The sequence below is a fragment of the Ahaetulla prasina genome, chromosome 7 (assembly GCF_028640845.1).
Source record: "Ahaetulla prasina isolate Xishuangbanna chromosome 7, ASM2864084v1, whole genome shotgun sequence".
Lineage (NCBI taxonomy): Eukaryota > Metazoa > Chordata > Lepidosauria > Squamata > Colubridae > Ahaetulla > Ahaetulla prasina.
Genome location: NC_080545.1, coordinates 99,069,050 through 99,091,336, shown reverse-complemented (window position 1 = coordinate 99,091,336; position 22,287 = coordinate 99,069,050). Strand labels below are relative to the sequence as shown.

The 22,287-nt window shown below is 46.0% G+C and overlaps 1 protein-coding gene across 2 annotated transcripts in view; it reads right to left on the bottom strand.

Moving 5' to 3' along the window:
• The window catches only part of EXOC4 (exocyst complex component 4), a 410,015-nt gene that overhangs the window by 44,208 nt on the left and 343,520 nt on the right, over window positions 1-22,287 (bottom strand). For both annotated transcript variants that reach the window (XM_058191473.1, XM_058191474.1), the window contains exons 12-14: window positions 13,996-14,132; window positions 10,800-10,955; window positions 6,671-6,849 (exon numbers count right to left, since the gene is read on the bottom strand). In XM_058191473.1, coding sequence (XP_058047456.1) covers window positions 6,671-6,849; window positions 10,800-10,955; window positions 13,996-14,132 — 472 coding nt within the window. The remainder of the gene's footprint in view (window positions 1-6,670; window positions 6,850-10,799; window positions 10,956-13,995; window positions 14,133-22,287) is intronic.

Sequence of the window (22,287 nt, the reverse complement as noted above, 5' to 3'; positions counted from 1 at the left end):
GGGAAGGAAGGAAGGAATAAGAGGGAAGGAGGATAAAGAGAGGGAGGGAGGGAGGGAGGGAAGGAAGGAAGAAATAAGGGAGGGAGAATAAAGGGAGGGAGGGAGGAAGGAAGGAAGGAGGAAAGGAAGGAGAACGGCAGGGTAGGAGGGAGGAGAAAGTGAGGGAGGGAGGGAAGGAGGAAAGAATGGGAAGGAAGGAGGGAAGGAAGGAAGGAAGGAAGGAGAAGGACAGAGTGGGAGGGAGGAGAAAGGGAGGGAAAAGAGAGGTAGGGAGGAAAGGAAGGAGGAAAGAATGGGAAGGAGGAAGAAATAAGGGAGGAGGGAGGGAGGAAGAAAGGAAGAAAGGAGGAAAGGAAGGAGAACGGCAGGGTAAGAGGGAGGAGAAAGGGAGGGAGGGAGGGAGGAAAGAGAGAGAAAGGGAGGGAGGGAGAAGAAAAAGAGGGAGGGAGGGAGGGAAGGAGGAAAGAATGGGAAAGGAGGAAGAAATAAGGGAGGGAGGGAGGAAGGAAAGAGAGAGAAAGGGAGGGAGGAGAAAGAGAGGGAGGGAGGGAGGGAAGGAACTCAAAGAGGTCTCTTTTCCTCCCAGCCTCCAAGATCTTTTATTAAAGTGCAATTTGGTTTCAAGCCAGTTTTTAAACCAATTTAGTGTTTGCCTGACCCTCAAACGGCCATAGCAACTCTTAGCTAATGTTAGTGTTTCCTCGCAGCCATAAATGTGGAATTTAAGGGCAGTTTTTTACGTGTTCCCTCCACTCTCTCCTCCACCTATTATAATTTTACACTCATAAATTTCACATGCTTTGTCTTCTCCCGGTGGGTTTTTGACGCCATGGAGAGCCTACTAGAACTAACCAAGAATTCTCATCGGCGGATAATAAATTTTCCAAGCCGACATTCAATTCTTCTGCACTTTCTTCTTCAGCTAAAAATCATAAACCCCATCCACTGGAATACCAGAGCCGGTTTGGTTCAGGGGTGAAGATGCAGATCAGGAGATGGTGAGTTCTAGTCCTCCCTTAGGCAGGAAAAACTGGCTGGGTTGACCTTGGTCCAATCACCAACAGATGATGGGTTCTAATCTCGTCTTAGGCAGGAAAGCTGGCTGAGTGATTTTTGGCCAATAACTAGGAGACGGTGAGTTCTAGTCCTGCATTAAATACGAAAGATGGCTGAGTGACTTTGGGTCAATAACTAGGAGACGGTGAGTTCTAGTCCTGCCTTAAATACGAAAGATGGCTGAGTGACTTTGGGTCAATAACTAGGAGACGGTGAGTTCTAGTCCTGCCTTAAATACGAAAGATGGCTGAGTGACTTTGGGTAAATAACTAGGAGATAGTGAGTTCTAGTCCTGCCTTAGATAAGAAAGCTGGCTGAGTCACTTGGAGCCAATCATCAGGAGACAATGAGTTCTAGTCCTGCCGTAGGCATGAAACCCGCCTGAGTGGGCCAATCACCAGAAGACGGTGAGTTCTAGTCTTGCTTAGGCGTGAAAACCAGCAGGGAATTTTGGGCCAATCACCAGGAGATTGTGGGATCTAGTCCCACCTTGGACACGCAAGCTGGCTGGGTGACTCTGAGCCAATCACCAGGAGACGGTGAGTTCTAGTCAGGAAGTTTCTCCTTAGTTCTAGATTGGCTCTTTTCTCGATAAGTTTTCCTTTATTATTTCTTGATCTGCCCTCATGTGCTTTGGAGAATAAATTGACCCCCTTTTCCTTGTGGCAGCCCCTCAAAAATGGGAAGACTTTTATAATGTGCCCCCCAGTTGCTTTTTTTCACTAGACTAGACAAACCCAGGGATGCGGTGGCTCAGTGGCTGAGACACTGAGCTTGTTGATCGAAAGGTCGGCAGTTCAGCAGTTCAAATCCCTAGTGCCGCGTAACGGAGTGAGCCGGGGTCAAATCTACTTCCCTTCCCTACTGGTTTAGAAGTGCATGCGCACACTTGCTCCACTCACATCACGTGTGATTTTGGACCATCTGTGCATGCGCAAAGCCTTCTGCGCATGTGCAGAGGGTCAAAAACAGGTTACTTCCTGTTAGAACCAGGAAGTAATGACATCCAGGTCGGTGGGTGGAGCTTTGCACTGCCGCCGCTACTGGTTTGCCAAACCACACGCAGCCACCGGTTCGCCCGAACTGGTGTGAACCGGTAGCGTTTCACCCCTGGGGTGAGCTTCCGTTATTTTTCCCAGCTTCTGCCAACCTAGCAGTTCAAAAGAACATAAAAAATGCAAGTAGAAAAAATAGGGACCACCTTTGGTGGGAAGGGAACAGTGTTCCGTGCGCCTTTGGCGTTGAGTCATGCCGGCCACATGACCACGGAGATGTCCTTGGACAGTGCTGGCTCTTTGGCTTTGAAACGGAGATGAGCACCGCCCCCTAGAGTCGGGAACGACTAGCACGTATGTGCGAGGGGAACCTTTACCTTTACCTTTAGACAAATCCAATTCCTCCGACCGTTCTTCCTATATTTTAGTCTCCAGCCCTCTAACCATCTTTGTTCCTTTCCTCTGCACTCTTTCTAGAATATTTTTTTTTAAAAAAAACTCCGATGACCAAAACTGGATGCAATAATCCAGAAGTATGACGGACTGAAGGATGGCTACCCCTTGATCACCGAGAAACCTTCACGCATCACACCACTTGGTGCTCCCTCTGAGTTCTTAGCTGTGCCAACCATTGTCACCTTTAATTGCTTGATAAAACAGCAGCTGCTGTTTCCACCCCCCCAAGGCAAAACCTGCCTCATCTACTTACTGTACAAGGAAATCAGACGCCCTTCGTCTTCCGCTTCAACCGTGTGCGCTCACATGTAACACAACCGAGATATATATATATATCAATCAAGCCAGCCCTCATTTTCGTTGGGTCTCCATACCCCATCAGATTGGGGGTGCCTTTTTATAATCGGAGAGAAAAGTTCTCAATAGCAACCCGCCCCCCCAAAAAATTATTTGCAGGTAATAACACTGCTAGAGACCAATTCTCTGGATGGATGGATTCTGTGAGATGGATGGATGGATGGATAGACATAGAGATAGTTAATTAGAGATAGATAGATAGAGATTGATAGTTAGTTAGTTAGTAAAATAATAATAATAATAATAATTTAATTTTTATACCGCCCTTCTCCCGAAGGACTCAGGGCGGTGAACAGGCAGATAAAATAATACCATATATTACAATAAAAACACTCTTTAAAAAACTTATTCAATATGGCCTAAAATTTAAAATACAATACAAAATATAAAATAAACCCCAATAAAATCCATATTTAAAAACCCTATTTAAGCCAGTCCTGCTCGGAAGAATAGATACATCTTCAGCTCGCGGCGAAAGGTCCAGAGGTCAGGAAGTTGTCGAAGTCCTGGGGGAAGCTCAGTGATAGTGATATCACTAGTGATAGTTAATTAGAGAGAGAGAAATAGTTAGATAGTTAATTAGAGATAGATAGATATTGATAGATAAGACATACAGAGATAGTTAATTAGTGAGAGAGAGAGAGAGACAGACAGAGACAGAGAGAGGCAGGCAGGCAGAGATGGATGAATGGATGGATATGGATGGAGATAGTAGCTAGTTAGTTAGAGACAGATAGTTAGTTCCAATAAAGGAGAATATTTGTAGCTCAGGGTTGACATGAGGGATCCCTAGTGCTCTCTGAGCTTGCTTGTTTTCTTGCAGAATTTTCATTAACCTAACTATAATATAATAGGTAATATCATCAGAGATGGATGGATGGATGGACAGACGGACAGACAACAAATTCTCCTGAGCACCTGAAGGCAGGACAAGAAGCAGTGGATGGAAACCAAACAAGGAGGAAGCAACCTAGAAATCAGGAGGAATTTCCTGACAGTGAGAACAATTAACCAGTGGAACTGCTTGCCACCAGAAGTTGTGGGTGCTCCAACACTGGAGTTTTTTAAGAAGAGATTGGACAAACATTTGTCTGAAATGGCATAGGGTCTCCTGCCTGAGCAGGGGGTTGGACTAGAAGACCTCCAAGGTCCCTTCCAGCTCTGTTATTAACTACAGATAATCCTCACCTTGCGATTTATTTTTATTTATTTATTTATTTAATCGAATTTTTATACCGCCCTATCTCCCGAAGGACTCAGGGCGGTTTACAGCCCGATAAAAATACAAATATAATACAAAATAAAAACTAATTTAAAAACTTATTTAAATAGGCCAAAATTTAAAATTACAATTAAAATGATAAAACCCCATTAAAATTAAATTTAAAATTGAAATTCTAGTCCAGTCCTGCGCAAATAAATAGATGTGTTTTCAGCTCGCGGCGGAAGGTTCGAAGGTCAGGAAGTTGACGAAGTCCTGGGGGAAGTTCATTCCAGAGGGTGGGAGCCCCCACAGAGAAGGCCCTTCCCCTGGGCGTCGCCAGTCGGCACTGCCTGACAGACGGCATCCTAAGGAGACCCTCCCTGTGAGAGCGTACGGGTCAGTGGGAGGCAATCGGTGGCAGCAGACGGTCCCGTAAGTATTACAACTGGGCTCAAAATTTCTGTTGCGGAGCAGAACAATTGTTAAATGAGTTTTGCCCCATTTCATGACCTTTCCTGCTCAGTGAATCGCCGCAGTCATTAAGTTAGTAACACGGTAGTTAAAGTCAATCTGGCTTCCCCCCTTTGAATTTGCTTGTCGGAAGGTCGCCAAAGGGGATCGGGTGACCCCCCCAGGGACGCCACACCCGTCGTAAGTATGAGTCAGGTGCAAAGCGTCTGAATTTTGATCACGTGACCCTGGGGACGCTGCAACGGTGGCGAGTGCGAAAAAGTCACGTTGCTTTTTCCAGTGTCGTAATTTCGAGCGGTCACTCAACGAGCGGGTTTTTTTTAGCCGAGGATTACCTTTCTGTATGCAAAAATCTACTTTTCTTTTCCCTGGTCATTTGAGGCCATGAATACGGCTGGCCTGCCGGATCCAAATCTTTATTTGAATGGTTGGAAACTCTTTTAGAAATTGTGTAAAAGGAATAAAAGTGTTGCCTAACTCATATATTGCAGAAAGCCAGAAACCCGTTTTTTACTTAAGCCCTGGACCTCCGCCGGGATTTGAGCCCGTCATTAAGCTGTGAGCAGGTGTTACACCGAGTTTTCAGCTTCCCCTTTTTCGTCTCGCCTTCTCGACCTTCTGCCCTGACCTTCCACTTGGGAAGCCTCCTGGCTTCACCTTGGCTGATACCTGCTGGATTTTAGCAGTCTTTGGGACCTCAGGGGAACGTTTTATAGCTGAAGGCCAGGTGGAACCAGAGGGAGGAAACGCAGGGTTTAAACCTCAGGGGGCACGTAAAGGAGAGAGGAGGAATCACGCTACGTCTAGCGCACACCAATCCACTGAATGGGCCTCTTGGTCGTCTTCTTTCTTTATAAATCATCCTTGCACCACTTCATCTACTTCTGCTTCCTATGCTCTGGAAACTTCTCGCCTCTGACCTTACGAGGTGTCAAATAGTCCAGCAATGGAGACCTTTCTTGGCTTCTTCCAAGCGGAGTCCAATTCTTGATGCATTTTGTGATCTACCTTTCTTGTATTTCCTTCCTTCCTTCCATCCATCTATCGAGTCACTTATCTACTATGTACCCACCTCCATCTGTCCATCCATCCATCCATCCATCATTGTCTGTCTGTCTGTCTATCTAGTCACCCATCTATTATGTACCTACCTACGTCCATCCATCCATCTATCCATTCATCCATCCATCCATCCATCATGTTCCTATGTCCATCCATCCATCTTCATCTATCTGTCTGTCTGTCTGTCTGTCTGTCTGTCTGTCTGTCTATCTATCTATCTATCTATCTATCTATCTATCTATCATCTATCTATCTATCTATCTATCTATCTATCTATCCATCTATCTATCCATCCATCCATCCATTATGTACCTACGTCCATCCATCCATCCATCCATCCATCCATCCATCCATCCATCCATCCACCCATCCACTATGTACCTACGTCCATCCATCCACCCATCCATCTATCTATCCATCCATCCACCCATCCATTATGTACCTACGTCCATCCATCCATCCATCCATCTATCTTCATCTATCTATCTATCTATCCATCCATCCATCCATCCATCCATCCATCCATCCATCCATCTATATCTATCTAGTCATTCATCCATTATGTACCTCCGTCCTTCCTTCCTTCCTTCCATCCATCCATCCATCCATCCATCCATCCATCCATCCATCCATCCATCCATATCTATCTATCTATCTATCTATCTATCTATCTATCTATCTATCTATCTATCTATCTATCTATCCATCCATCCATCCATCATGTATCTACGTCCATCCATCCATCCATCCAGACATCCATCCATTATGTACCCACGTCCATCGATCCATCCATCTTCATCTATCTATCTATCTATCTATCTATCTATCTATCTATCTATCTATCTATCTATCTAGTCATCCATCCATTATGTACCTAACTATTCGTTGAACCATCTATCCATCCAGTGATTCACTTAATAACCTCTGCCAGAAAGTTTGTAAAAGGAGACCAAACTCACTTAACAACCTTAGCAACAGAAACGCTGGGCACAATTGTGGCCGTAACTCGAGGGCGACCAGTAATTGAAATCCCCACTGGTGTACTTCTCCGTCCCCAGGGGCCACTTACTCTGGGCCGATGGAAGGCTGGAGAAAGCGCTTTTCACCCGTCCCGACAGCCATTCCAGGCTTTCGTGCATGTTGGCCAAGGCCTTTAGATCGCTGACGTCTCGGAGAATCTCTTGTTGGGGGATCAGTTTATCCCCCAGGTTCCCGATGAGGACTTCAGACTCTTTGCCGAAGGCAGTCCTAGAAGGAAAAAGAGAGCGAGGCATGTGTCAATCACGCAGAATAGTATTATTTATTTATTTTTATGCCATCTTTGTAACGCAAAGTGGCTTTTTCCTTCTCCTATTTTCTTCGCAACAACAACCCTGTGGAGGTGGGGTGGGCTGAGAGAGAAGGACTGGCATTAAAGCCTAAGGTGGGACTAGAACTCACCATCTCCTAGTGATGTGGCCCAAAGTTACCCAGTTGGCTTTCATCCCTAAGGCGGGACTAGAATTCACCATCTCCTAGTGATGTGGCCCAAAGTCAACCAGCCAGCTTTAGTGCCTAAGGCAGGATTAGAATTCACGGATCTCTTGTGATTGGTCCATAGTCACCTAGCTGGATTTCACGCCTAAGGCAGGACTAGAACTCCCAATTTCCTGGTGATTGGCTCCAAGTCACCTAGTTGGTTTCCATGCTTAAGGTGGAACTAGAACTCAGCGTTTCCTGGTGATTGGTCTAAAGTTAGCCGGCCAGCTTTCAGGCCTAAGGCGAGACTAGAACTCACAATCTCCTGGTTTCTAGCCCAGTGCCTTGAAAGCTAGATTTCCCCAACCTTTTGCAAAGAGCCAAGTTAAGAAAGTGACCATGAAGGATAAAAGGATCTTGTTGCTGGAAGCTGAGGTCAGATGTGCCTTCATCTGAGCCTACCCTCGCCCACACACACCTGATCGGCAGATTATCCAGGTAATCCTCGATTTACAACAGATCGTTTAGTGACGGTTGAAAGTTACAACGTCCCTGAAAAATGTGACTTATGGCCGTTTTTCACATACGACTTTCGCGGCATCCCCGTGATTGCGTGATCGAAATTCAGAGGCTTGGCAACTGGCATGTACTTACGACGGTGGCAGTGTCTCAAGGTCACATGATCCCCTTTTGTGACCTTGCGACGAGCAGAGTCCATGGGGAAACTGGATTCACTTAACAACTGGGTTACTAACTTATCCACTGCGGCCATTCACTTAAAAAAACGTGGCAAGAAAAGTCTTACAACGGGGCAAACCTCACTTAACAAACGTTTCACTTAACCACATACATTTTGGGCTCAACTGTGGTCGTAAGTCGAGGACTATCTGTATGATTGTATTTTTTGGAGTATAAGACGCACCCTAGTTTTTGGGGAGGAAAATAAGAAAAAAGCTGATTGGCAGGTGGATCGGCCTCCCGGAATACCCCCAATCAGCTGTTCCCAGAGGTGAATTTTAGCAACAGGTTCCTTGGTTGTGAGCTCTGTGCCTTGTTTTTTTTTTTTTTTTGGCTTTTTTTCCTGCCTCTGAAACTTCTGAAACTCCGTTTCAGAAAAAACTTTTTTTCCTGCCTCTGAAAGCCTCCGAAACAGCTTCAGAAAAAAAGCCTCTGAAGCTCTGTTTGGAGGCTTTTTTTCTGAAGCTCTGTTTGGGGGCTTCTTTTCTGCTGCTTCGTTTCTGATGCTTTTTTTCAGCCTCTGAAACCTCCGTTTGAGAAGCTGGGCGGGGCTACATTCGGAGTCTAAGACGCGCCCAGATTTTCACCCTCTTTTTTGGGGGGAAAAAGGTGCGTCTTATACTCCAAAAAATATGGTATATACTGTTTCCACAATAAGCTCAGCTGGGTGCTAGCCAAAAAAACATTGGGGTGTGTGTGTAGTTTTTGAGAGAGAGAGAGAGAGAGAAAGAAACAAGGGAAAGAAGGAAGGAAGGAAGGAAGGAAGGAAGGAAGGAAGGAAGGAAGGAAGGAAGGAAGGAGGAGAGGAAGGGAGGAGTACAAACCTGGCACTAGACGCAGCTTCAGAGGATAATCCAGGGCTAGAAGGGACCTGGAGGTCATCTAGCCCAACCCTGCTCCAGCAGGACATTGCTAGTGAGTTTCTGTCTTTCTTTTGATCCCCCAGTCACATAGCCACGCCCACCCAATCACATGACCCTCCCACCAAGTCACGCCCACAGAACCGGTAGCAAAAAAAATTAGATTTCACCCCTGGAGCGAAGTACGAGCCCGAAAGCTTGGAAGAAGAAACCTTTGGTCCCCGGTGACCGACTCTGATTGGATCCTAGCTATGTTTCAAAAACAGGCCTCTGGTGGCTCAGACTGCTAAGACAGTCTGTTATTAACAGCAGCTGCTTGCAATTACTGCAGGTTCTAGTCCCACCAGGCCCAAGGTTGACTCAGCCTTCCATCCTTTATAAGGTAGGTAAAATGAGGACCCAGATTGTTGGGGGCAATAAAGTTGACTTTGTATATAATATACAAATGGATGAAGACTATTGCTTGACACAATGTAAGCCGCCCTGAATCTTCGGAGAAGGGCGGGATATAAATGCAAATAATAAAAAAAAAAGGCATGATGTTCTTCTACAGGGGGAAGGGAAGTCTGATCAATCAATTTTAACCCTACACCAGGTTGGCTCCAGATGATATGGAAAGGCTAGGAATCCCCTAACATAATTTTCCTAATGGAGTCCGGTAAGCGGTAATAACCAGCCTCTCATCCATCACCAGGGACTTCTAAAAGAGCTTAGTAGCATCCAAGAAGCTTTCCCAGGTATCGCGGGGGGAGGAAGAGGTCAGCAGCTGGACCACGCAAGTGGAGAAAATTGATCCAGCGGTCAAGATGCTCCCAATTGAGTCATCTGCTAAAGTCAGGCCCGTTAGGAAGCAACCCTCAAAGAAAAACGTTTAGCGGTTCAGCCCAAATTTCACCGGTCTACAAATGCTGGGGAATAATCGACCTCCGCGATAAAAACGTGTTAATTTCACATGTGTTTTGATTAGATGGATTCGAAAGCAAGGGGATAAAGTGTGTTAAAAGTTTTCAAGCTATTTCACAGTAAAGATTGATACACAGGCGAGTAGATTTGTGCCTACGAGGGAGGGAGGTGTTTAAACTGTATAATAAGTTTTTTAATTTACTTTTAATTGTACATTGTTTATTTTTATCTTGGTTGTACACCGCCCTGAGTCCTTCGGGAGAAGGGCGGTCTAGAAATCTAATAAAATAAATAAATAAATAATGATTTACAATGCCTCGTAACTTCCCGGCAAAGTACGGTGGAACAATGGAAAGGGTACCACCTGGAAGTGCAGACATTTATCTTCGTTTTGAGAGAACAGCAAGGCTGTCGTGCCCCCATGGGAACCTGAATCTGTGGAGGAGGAGGAGCTGGAGCCAACGGAGATCAAGGGGGCCTCTGGTGGCTCAGCAGACTAAGTCTGTCTGTTATTAACACAGCTGCTTGCAATTACTGCAAGTTCAAGTCCCACCAGGCCCAAGGTTGACTCAGCCTTCCATCCTTTATAAGGTGGGTAAAATGAGGACCCAGATTGTTGGGGGCAATAAGTTGACTTTGTATATAATATACAAATGGATGAAGACTATTGCTTGACACAATGTAAGCCGCCCTGAGTCTTTGGAGAAGGGCGGGATACAAATTCAAATTAAAAAAAAGGGGGGGAGGCTTCGTTGGCTTCGGAGGAATGTGGGGAGGAGCAGGCCGAGGCAGCCCAGGGCCCCCTCAGGATTGGGACGGCTTATCAGCAGGGCGGAACGGGGGGCAGGATGACCAAGAGAGGGCAAGTAGTGGACACGAGGAACGACAAGAGCTCAGGTGATGAGCAACAACTGCTGCCTCCTGATCCTCGAGCATGGAGAGCGGAGAGAAGGCAGGAACAGCGCAGGCCGACCCGACATCTCTTCACGAGGCACACCTGGGGCCTGAGATTTAAGGAGACACTGTGGGAAGGGGCGTTTGTCAGGAACAAACGCTGAATTGGTAGAGTTTGGTGTGCAGTTTGCAGGATTGCTTGCTTCTTCCTGATTTTGTGGACCCACTACCTTGTTCCTGACTTTGTGGACTCCTTGTTTGTTCCTTGTTTCATGGCCCACCATTAAGAAGATGGAGTCCATATTAAACAGCCATTTACATCCGCGGCTCTAAGCAAGGACCCACCTGACGAAGTCTTCTTCTTCCTCTCTTTTAGGCCTCAACTGCTTGGGCTGGGCCATGTTGCTCCAGTTGGGAAGAGACTTCAAGAGTCTGGTGATGTCGTCGTCCTTGGCCCAAGATGCGCTGATCACCATCTTGTCGTCCGACTGGACGATGCTCCTAAAATAATTTTTTAAAAAAAGAACCAGAGGACAGTTTAGAAGAACAAAGCTGGTTTGGCCAAGTATTGCAGGTAGTCCTCAATTTACGACCATAATTAAGCCCCAAATTTACTGTTGCTAAGCAAGACAGCTATTCAGCGACTCGTGCCCCCATTTTAGGACCATTTCGACAAAGCTTGTTATAAGGGAATCGTGTGGTCCCAATCCCAATTCTTTGCACCTGACGCTATTCTCCTCATTCAAGATTATTTGAAACTAGTGAAGAAACATGGCATTGTTTGGTTTTTCAAATGCCACTGATCCTCCCTGAGCTCGTTTCCACCTTCACCGCTCTCTGGCACAATCAGTGGTGGGTTTCACATTTTGTTACTACCTGCCCTCCGTGTAGGCGCCCGGCCTTCCGCGCATGTACTTTGCTCACGCGCAGGCCTTCCGCGCATAGCCCAGCCTGAAAAATGTGCCTAAATAGGACAGCATAGAGCCGAGGCAGGACGCGGTGGCTCAAGGGGCTAGGACGCTGAGCTAGTCGATCGAAAGGCTAGGACGCTGAGCTAGTCGATTCAGCGGTTCGAATCCCTAGTGCTGCATAATGGGGTGAGCTCCCATGACTTGTCCCAGCTTCTGTCAATCTAGCAGTTCGAAAGCACGTAAAAAAAACCATGCAAGTAGAAAAATAGGGACCACTTCTGGTGGGAAGATAACAGCGTTCCATGTGCCTTTGGCGTTGAGTCATGCTGGCCACATGACCACGGAGACGTCTTCGGACAGCACTGGCTCCTCGGCTTTGAAACGGAGATGAGCACCGCCCCCTAGAGTCGGGAACGATTAGCGCATATGTGCGAGGGGAACTTTTACCTTTTAAAGCCGGGGCGGCGGGGGCGGCGGGGGGGGGTGGTGGGGGCGGGCCCAAGTGCAATTTCTGCTCCTGGTTTTCCCGAACCGTTTCCCGAACCGTTCCGAATACCAGCTGTGAGCACAATGTGTTTTCCCGTTTCCTAAACTATCAAGCCTGAGATAGGCCAAGCGCCAAATGCAAAATTGAAAATGGTATGAAAGGAAAAGCTGTCTTGAACAACAAATCGTGTGGGGAGACAGTCCAATTGTTTTTCCGTGTATTCAGATGATAATTAGAAAATTGTGTAAACTTTAAAACGCATAAAAAAAGACAGCTTACTGAAGCCTAGAGCAATTTATTTCCCTAAAAAGGTTGATCAGAGAACTAGTGTATTAATTTACCGTCAGCTTTTACACTTAAATGGAATTTATTAGCGTAGGCATTTCTGTTCAGGGCTATGTTAGAGGTTAGTTCAATGTGTGTGCCGAGCTCTTTTATTGGCTCAAAGAAAACAAAATTATGGCAACCACGACTCCTATTTCACTCCTATTCTTCCTATAATTTTACAAGCAGTGAAGAGGCAGTGCTTGATTCTTAGAAATCTTTCCAGTATTGTGTTTTATGTGTTCTTTTGAACGAAAGATCAAGCTACATCCACTCCTTTTATCTCGAGGGGAGAAAACTCCAAAACACAGATAAATCTGTTCCTTTGTGTCGGCCCACACAGGTACACCAGGGAGAACACAAGGAGATGAGCCAATTTGTACCTTACTGTAAGGCTGCATTAACTAAATCTTGCAAGTCTGAAAGTACAAATCTTCCCCCTGCCCTCCTTTATAACCTGAGAAGCTAGGGAGGGTCCCTTCTGAATCTTTTTCTCCATCCATTATGCAGCTCTGGGCTACGCCCACTCTTATCGGACTGTTCTCTAAAGCTACATTAACGAAAACTTATATGCTTGAAAGTACAAATCTTCCCCCTGCCTCCTTTATAACCTGAGAAACTAGGGAGGGTCCATTCTGAATCAGTTTCTCCATCCATTATGCAGCTCTGGGCTACGCTCTCTCTTATCGGACTGTTCTCTAAAGCTACATTAACGAAAACTTATATGCCTGAAAGTACAAATCTTCCCCCTGCCTCCTTTATAACCTGAGAAACTAGGGAGGGTCCATTCTGAATCAGTTTCTCCATCCATTATGCAGCTCTGGGCTACGCTCTCTCTTATCGGACTGTTCTCTAAAGCTACATTAACGAAAACTTATATGCCTGAAAGTACAAATCTTCCCCCTGCCTCCTTTATAACCTGAGAAACTAGGGAGGGTCCCTTCTGAATCTGTTTCTCCATCCATTATGCAGCTCTGGGCTACGCCCACTCTTATCGGACTGTTCTCTAAAGCTACATTAACGAAAACTTATATGCCTGAAAGTTCAAATCTTCCCCCTGCCTCCTTTATAACCTGAGAAACTAGGGAGGGTCCCTTCTGAATCTGTTTCTCCATCCATTATGCAGCTCTGGGCTATGCCCTCTCTTATCGGACTGTTCTCTAAAGCTACATTAACGAAAACTTATATGCCTGAAAGTTCAAATCTTCCCCCTGCCTCCTTTATAACCTGAGAAACTAGGGAGGGTCCCTTCTGAATCTGTTTCTCCATCCATTATGCAGCTCTGGGCTACGCCCTCTCTTATCGGACTGTTCTCTAAAGCTACATTAACGAAAACTTATATGCCTGAAAGTACAAATCTTCCCCCTGCCTCCTTTATAACCTGAGAAGCTAGGGAGGGTCCCTTCTGAATCTGTTTCTCCATCCATTATGCAGCTCTGGGCTACGCCCACTCTTATCGGACTGTTCTCTAAAGCTAAAGCACTCTTATTTGGAAGAGGGTGCCCATTCACACCACATTCCACTAAGTCATACCTGTTAAATCTCAAATTTTTTTTCCTCCAAAAGGCACCTGGACTTTCTTTGTTGTTCGTTGGAAGACCTTTCGTTCCTCACCCAAGAAGCTTCATCGGTTCTGACTGAATGGTGAGGGAATGACATCACGCAGTCAGAACGGAAGAAGCAGCTTCTCGGATGAGGAGCGAAAGGACTTCCAAGGAAAAACAAAGGAAATCCAAGTGTCTTTTGAAAGAAAAAAGAAGAAAAAAGCATCTTCAGAACCACCGTGGCCTGGATGACCCGAGAAGCTCCATAGTTGTACCTGTAAGCCCCACTGCAGGTGTCCTTGTATTCCTGGAGTTTGACGCATACCATGTTCAGGAACTGGTCTGAGTAGGCGCTTAAGTCGTGCATCAGATTCATGAGGTCCTGGACGGTTTTTTCCACAATGACTGTGCTCTGAGGATAAGAAGAAAAATCCGTGAGTGAAGAAAATAATAATCATTATTATTATTATTATTATTATTATTATTATTATTATTATTATTATTATTATTATTATTATTTAATTTTTATACCGCCCTTCTCCCAAAGGACTCAGGGCAGTGCACAGCCAGATAAAATCAACAATCAACAATCAACAATCAAGGGATACAATACAAATAAAAACAATGCTAAAAAACTTATGAAATTTGGCCCCTAAATTAAAATACATAAAACCATAAAACCCCATTTAAAATTACAAATACTAATACTAATTCTATGCCGGTCCTGCGCGGAAGAATAAGTACGTCTTCAGCTCGTGGCGGAAGGTCCGGAGATCAGGAAGTTGACGAAGTCCTGGGGGAAGCTCGTTCCAGAGGGTAGGTTTTCACCACTGTATCTTAGTCTCATCCTTGTTTTTCTTCTTCTTTTTCCTGGTGCCATTTGTTTAGGTCAGACCTGGGCAAATTAAGGCCCGCGGGCCACATCCGGCCCTTTGTACGTCCCTGTCCGGCCCGCGTGAGGCCAATCATAAACACCATAAAAAATAAATTGCACTGGTTCAATAATTGTTTTTCTTATTTAACCAATAGACCACAGTTTCACATAACCTAATATACATATTTACAGAGTGCTTTATTCTTCTGATTATCAGTACCAGCTATTCAAAATATTTAATTTAAGTATTTTACAATGAAAGAAAGTTGGTGGCCCTCTGACACAATTCAGGCTTCTCATGCGGCCCCTGATAAAAATTAATTGCCCACCCCTGGTTTAGGTACTGTGAGAACAGGACTGCGGTTTTGAATAAAACAGCCAGAGGGCAACCAAGAGTATAGAAAATCTTGACGCTTTGCTGCCATCTAGTGGTTGTATGGATTTTGTAGCTCATATACAATGAATCTATACCGTGGTGGTGGGGGTCAAACTTGCTTTCATTGAGGGCAGCATTAGGGTTGTGTTTGACCTTGGGGGTGGCGTGGCCAGGGGGGCTGTGGCCAGCTTGACGTCACTCGTGTGAGGTGTGCCTGTGGTGGTCCGAGTGCTCTGCCAGCAGAAACGGGCTCTCAATCTCCCTTTTCGGTTAGGATGGCCTCCTGCAATCCTCTGCCAGCGAAAACGGAGCCACAGAGAAGGCCCTCCCCCTGGGGGTCGCCAGCCGACATTGTCTGGCTGACGGCACCCTGAGGAGGCCCTCCCTATGGGAGCGCACGAGTCGGTGGGAGGCAAACGGTGGCAGAAGGCGATCCCGTAGATAACCGTAGAAAGCCATTTTTCAAGCTGTTCCCGAGCAGAGTTGAAACACGCGAACAAGCGAACCGAGGCCAATGCAGGCAGTCCTCGACTTACGACCACAACTGAGCCTGCAGTTTCTGTCGTCAAGTGAGACCTTTGGGAAGTGAGCTTTGCTCCATTTTACGACCTTTCTTGCCCCCGTTGTTAAGTGAATCCCTGCGGTTGTTAAGCGAATCGCGAGGTCATGAACTCAATTCAGCTTCTCCCGTTGACGTTTGCTTTTTTGGGGAAGGGAGCTGAACCATCGTAAGGACATGAGGGTTGTTCACCCACCCCGATTTCTGATCATGTAACTGTGAGGATGCTGCAACCGTCGTTACGACTGGTCATAAAATGTCTTTTTTTCAGTATCGTGGTCATTTTGAAGGATCACCCAAGAAACGGTTGTCAGTTGAGGACTACCTGCTCAAGGACAAAGCAGTTTTGGCTTGGGGGAAATAAAAATTGGAATGCTGATCTTTTATATATATATATATGTTGACGGCAGGAAGGCTATTTTACCTCACAAAAATGGAAGGATATTTTGATTCCCACCAAAGATGAATGGCTACAGATGTTCCTAGTTTTCTCTGACCATTTTGAATTTCTCTTTCTAGTTTATATTTGGATAAACCAATAAAAAAGTTTTGGAAAGAAAGAAAGAGAGAGAGAGAGGGAAGGAAGGAAAGAAAGAGAGAGAGAGAGAGAAAGAAGGAAGGAAAGAGAAAGAAAGTAAAAGAAAGAAAGAAGAAAGGAAAGAGAGAAAGAAAGAGAGAGAAAGAAGGAAGGAAGGAAAGAGAGAAAGAAAGAGAGAGAAAGAAAAAAGGAAGGAAAGAAAGTAAAAAAAGGAAGGAAAGAGAGAAAGAAAGAAAGAGAGAGAGAGAGAGAAAGAAGAGAAAGAGAAAGAAAAAAGGAAGGAAAGAGAAAGAAAGAAAGAAAGGAAAGAGAAAGAGAGAGAAGGAAGGAAAGAAAGGAAAGAAGCGAAGAAAAAGGAAAGAGAAGAGAGAGAGAGAGAAGGAAGGAAAGAAAGAAAGAGAGAGAGGAAAAAGGAAAGAAAGAAGGAAAGAGAGAGAGAGAGAGAAAGAAGAAAGAGAGAGAAAGAAGAAAGGAAGGAAAGAGAAAGAGAGAGAGAAAGAAGGAAGGAAAGAAAGAAAGGAAAGAAGCGAAGGAAAAAAGGAAAGAGAAAGAGAGAGAGAGAAAGAAGGAAGGAAAGAAAGAAAGAGAGAGAGAGAGAGAGAAAGAAAGGGAAAAAGAAAGAAAGAGAGAGAGAAAGAAGAGAAAGAGAGAGAGAGAAAGAAGGAAGGAAGAGAAGAAAGAAAGGAAGGAAGAAAGAAAGAAAGAAAGGAAAGAGAAAGAGAGAGAGAGAGAGAAGGAAGGAAGAAAGAGAAAGAAGGAAGAAAGAAAGGAAGAGAGAGAGAGAGAGAGAAAGAAGGAAGGAAAGAAAGAGAGAGAGAGGAAAAAAAAGGAAAAAGAAAGAAGGAAAGAGAGAGAGAGAGAGAAAGAAGAGAAAGAGAGAGAGAGAAAGAAGAAAGGAAGGAAAGAGAAAGAGAGAGAGAAAGAAGGAAGGAAAGAAAGAAAGGAAAGAAGCGAAGGAAAAAAGGAAAGAGAAAGAGAGAGAGAGAAAGAAGGAAGGAAAGAAAGAAAGAGAGAGAGAGAGAGAGAAAGAAAGGGAAAAAGAAAGAAAGAGAGAGAGAAAGAAGAGAAAGAGAGAGAGAGAAAGAAGGAAGGAAAGAGAAAGAGAGAGAGAGAGAAAGAAGGAAGGAAAGAAAGAAAGGAAAGAGTGAAAAAAGGAAGGAAAGAAAGAAAGAGAGAGAGAGAGAGAGAGAGAGAAAGAAGAGAAAGAGAGAGAGAGAAAGAAAGGAGAGAGGAAGAGAGAGAAAGACGGAAGGAAGGAAAGAGAGAAAGTAAGTAAGTAAATAAGTTTTGGCAACTGGCTTTCTATGTTGACTCCAAGTCCTCGGAGGGAGCATCCTATCAGGTGTGACAGGTGAGTCGCCCTTCTCCCTCTGCCCCCTCCCCAATCACAGAGACAGTGACCTCTGACCCCCTCTGCATTTGAAGTTTCAAAACCTCATCAAAGTGACGCCCGCTCGGTTACCTTTCCCTAAACCAGCTTCTGTCTCCGCATTGATTTTAAGATTAAAGTGCTGGCAAAAGGCCCCGGATCCATAATCCTGTTCCTGCAGATGGACTGGTGAGTGACAGGAATCGATTCTTCTCGCCCGCCTGTTAAAAGGCATCGTGGAGGTATCTCCGGGTGGGGGTGTGCATGTGTGTCACTACCCGGCGTTTTGCACACGGATCACGATGTTCGGAGGGCGCTTTGACAGTTGTCAAAGGCACTTTGGGGAAAGCATCCGAGTTGAGAGGACACAGAGCAGGTCCTTGACTGACAAACGTTCGCTGAGTGGTTGTTTGAAGTTACGACGGCACTGAGAAAAAGTGACTTAGGACCATTTTCCACACTTACGACCCTTGCAGGATCCCCGTCGTCATGCGATCAAAATTGGCCTCTGGCTTGTATTTATGACCGTTGCAGGGTCACGGGATCACGGGATCCATTTTTGCGACCTTCTGACGAGCAGTCAGTGGGGGAAACCGGATTGACTTCACCGTGTCGTCGGCGTAGTAGCACACAGTGTGACTAACTTCACCACTGCAGTGATCCACTTACTGACGGAGGGGGGGCAAAGGCCGTAAAACCGGACAAAAGTCACTGAAGACGTTTCTCACTTAGCAACAGAACTTTTGGGCTAAGTTATTGGGTCATTAAGTAGAGGACTAGTGATGCAGGTATTCTGTTGGCATTTAGGGGTGGGGAATTTAGGGGTGTGTTTGGGGATTGTTATATGTGTTGGGCCTTGTCTTTGGGCGTTAAGTGAATTTCGTTGTATGGGTATACTGTGTATATATGTACAATGACAATAAAGTTATTAAAAGGTGTTACTTCAAATACCCCACAGGGGCCTCTGGTGGCTCAGACTGGTAAGACAGTCTGTTATTAACAGCAGCTGCTTGCAATTACTGCAGGTTCGAGTCCCACCAGGCCCAAGGTTGACTCAGCCTTCCATCCTTTATAAGGTAGGTAAAATGAGGACCCAGATTGTTGGGGGCAATTAAGCTGACTTTGTATATAATATACAAATGGATGAAGACTATTGCTTAACACAGTGTAAGCCGCCCTGAGTCTTCGGAGAAGGGCGGGATATAAATTCAAATAAAAGAAAATTCTCCTGTGTTCTCAGTCATAAGACATTTTATTGACATTTTATTGTGGCCCGTCAGCCGCCAGCCCCTCCGGCAACCGAATCAGAAGAGGAGGAGGAGGAGGTATGGGAGTCGGGGTCAGCATCAAGGCAACCTGGGAGTGCCGAGGGGGAAGAGGGTGGAGCTGTCAGAGACAGAGGCGGAGCCTGGGCTGTCCATCAGCCCTGAGATGGAGACTTAACAGCCCCCAGGTCTGGAGGTGGCTGATGAGGAAGAGGAGGAACAGCTGGGTCCACTGCCTGACGCGTGGATGCGCAGAAGGCAGAGGAGAGGAGAGCAGCGGGAATTTATGGGCAGGTCCTTGGGAAGGAAGAGTTACCGCTGCTAGCTAAGCCCCACCCTAGCACAAACTTAATAATATGTGGCGGACAAATGGCTGGACAGACTAGTTAGCCTGCGGTGAGAGAGAAACTTTTTGCCTGGGCTGCTGACACTCCTAATTAAAGGAATCTTTGAGTTCACTTCAGCGGGTTTGTCGTGTTTTCAGAGCTGGGTCAGAACAGATTTATAGTATTGTAATTGTATACTGTATTCTTCTCTTCTCTTCCCTTCTCCTCTCCTCTCCTCTCCTCCCCTCCCCTTCTTTTCTCTTCCCTTCTCCTCCCCTTCCATTCTTCTCTTCTCTTCTCTTCTCTTCCCTTCCATTCTTCTCTTCTCTTCTCTTCCCCTCCCATTCTTCTCTTCTCTTCTCTTCTCCTCCCCTTCCATTCTTTTTTTCTCTTCACTTCTCTTCTCTTCTCTTCTCCTCCCCTCCCATTCTTCTCTTCTCTTCCTTCTCTTCCTTCCATTCTTCTCTTCTCTTCCTTCTCCCCTTCCTTCTTCTCTTCTCTTCCCTCCCTCCCATTCTTCTCTTCCTTCTCCTCTCATTCTTCTCTTCTCTTCCTCTCCTCCCTTCCATTCTTCTCTTCTCTTCTTTTCCCTTCTCCTCCCCTTCCATTCTTCTCTTCTCTTCCCCTCCCCTTCCATTCTTCTCTTCCCTTCTCCTCTCCTCTCCTTCCATTCTCTTCTCTTCTCTTCCCTTCCCTTCTCCTCCCCTTCCATTCTTCTCTTCTCTCCCTTCTCCTCCCCTACCATTCTTCTTTCTCTTCTCTTCCTCCCATTCTTCTCTTCTCCTCCCCTTCCATTCTTCTCTTCTTCTCTTCTCCTCCCCTTCCATTCTTCTTTTCTTTTCTCTTCACTTCTCTTCTCTTCTCCTTCCATTCTTCTCTTCTCTTCTCTTCTCCTCCTTCCATTCTCTTCTCTTCCTTCTCCTCCCTTCCATTCTCTTCTCTTCTCTTCCCTTCTCCTCCCTTCCATTCTTCTTCTCTCCCTTCTCCTCCCTTCCATTCTTCTCTTTCTCTTCTCCTCCCCTCCCATTCTTCTTTTCTTTTCTCTTCACTTCTCTTCTCCTCCCCTTCCATTCTTCTCTTCTCTTCTCTTCTCCTCCCCTCCCCTCCCCTTCCATTCTTCTCTTCTCTTCTCTTCTCTTCTTCCCCTCCCCTTCTCCTCTCCTCTCCTCCCTTCCCTTCTATTCTCCTCTCCTCCCTTCCCTTCTATTCTCCAGTTCAGTGCATCAGTTTTGTGGCAAGCTTGATCCCCTCCCTCCCTCGCGGTGGTGCAGAGTGGGGGCCCTCCCGGCAGGGGTCTCACTGATGGAAATGATTTCCTCGAGGAGGGGGTGCAGCAAATATATAAATCACTGTCAGAGGAGGGCGTCCCAGTTTGACCCAGCGGGAAGGCGTGATACATTCAGATTTGTTCCATTCCAGGCCGTGTCGCTTGCCGTCCAGCGGGTGAACTGCGCAGTAATCAATTAGATTGACAAGATCCCCTACAGATCCCTGCCGTCTACGATGGAGACGTCAGGGCGGTGGGGGTGGGGGAGTGGAGAGAGAAAAGGGGCCACAAGCATAGAAAGAAAGATGTCAGGGTGGGAATGGGTGGATGCTCCATCCCTGAAGGTTTTTAAGAAGGAACCTTCTTGACTGGACAACCATTTGTCTGAAATGGTAAAGAACAGGGGGTTGGACCAGAAAACCTAGCACTGATGATGTTACCTAGTTGGGCCATGAAACGTCGGCAAGCAAACAACCAAACTGTTGTGTCTTGCCCGCCCTCAGAGCAGCCGGGGCCTTCTTACCTGCTCCCCAACACTGAGGAATGTATGCCTTCCGGCCCAAGTCCTGGCTCCATGCCCCCACAAACTGCAGAAGAAGGAGAATCTCCCTGCCCCAGCCCTGACTCCATGCCCAGGCAAACGGAGCAGCTAGACCCCTCCCCCTCCTCCACAGCAGGTGAGCCTGAGGAGGGTTTACTCCCAAGAACAGCTGATTGGAGTGATCCTCGCATCAGAAGATTGGATAGGCGGAGGCAACAGAGGGAAGGGAGGGGCAGGCCTGGATAAGTGCTGAGTCATGGAGCCACACCCCATGGCCTATATAAAGGATCTACTTTCTGGCAGTCTCTGAGTCAGGCAAAAGTCAAACTTATCTTGCTGAAGTCACTTACTGGTCTCCTGCCTGCTCTGAGGACTTTGCTAGGACTTTGGGCAGAGCTGCAGAGGCAAGCCTGATTCGGATTTCCCGGACCCAGCCGTCAGCGGAGGAGTGGGACACGACACAAACTCAGAGAGCACCAAGGACCCCACCGCCTGCAAAAATGGAATCTTATTCAAGACTTCTTGCATGAAAAAGTCCAAGTTTCCAAACACTACATATTTAAAGACTCCCATCTATCTGCTTCTAGCCTCCTCAGTGGCGGAAACTCAGTCCATCTGGCTGACCTTTTCTGGACTTTTGTCTCCATCAGTTATTAAGGTCAGATTGTATTGGCTGGGTCTTATTTTACCCTCACCCCCTTCCCCAAATGTCACCCCCGCTTAGACAGCTGGCAGCGGGGTTAAGCTAGCTAAACAATTACTACTAGTCAAGGGGGCCTGGGATCGTGTTGTTCTTTTCTTTTCTAAAGCAGACCAGTTGTTTTGTAGCTAAAAATATTTTGTGGCCTTTTCAACACTATTGCATAAGACGGTATTTGGAGTGCAAACTGTAATGTTTGGAAATCTTTTAAATTTCGTTTCTTAGAAGCCACCGAGATAGATATGGGATCATGGAACTGAGCCACACTGGAAAAATAAGAAATTTCTCCAAAATTAAGAGGACTTTTATTTTTTTAAAATAAAATTAAAAAAAAAAGTTTTATTGATTTTCTATCGTTTACATTTTTTTAGTGCTTAATGTGTCAACTCGCAAAGCATCCCGGGTCTGCTCTCGAGTTGCCATAGGCAAGGGAGATGGGAAAACGGCAAAGCAGTACGGGAGCCAAACACAGGAGCACATTCCAGACATATCTCTCTCAAGGCTGTTTCCCAGGGTTACCCACAGCAGCCGGAGGGGAGTGATCTCTACAACCCGCAAAATTGCTCCTTTGATGAATGTGACTGATCATGTCCCTCCTAGCAGGGGTGAAATCCAGCAGGTCCTGACAGGTTCTGAAGAACCGGAAATTTTGAGTAGTTCGGAGAACCGGCAAATACCACTTCTGGCTGGCCCCAAAGTAGGGTGGGAATGGAGATTTTGAAAAATCCTTCCCCTGCCATGCCCACCAAGCT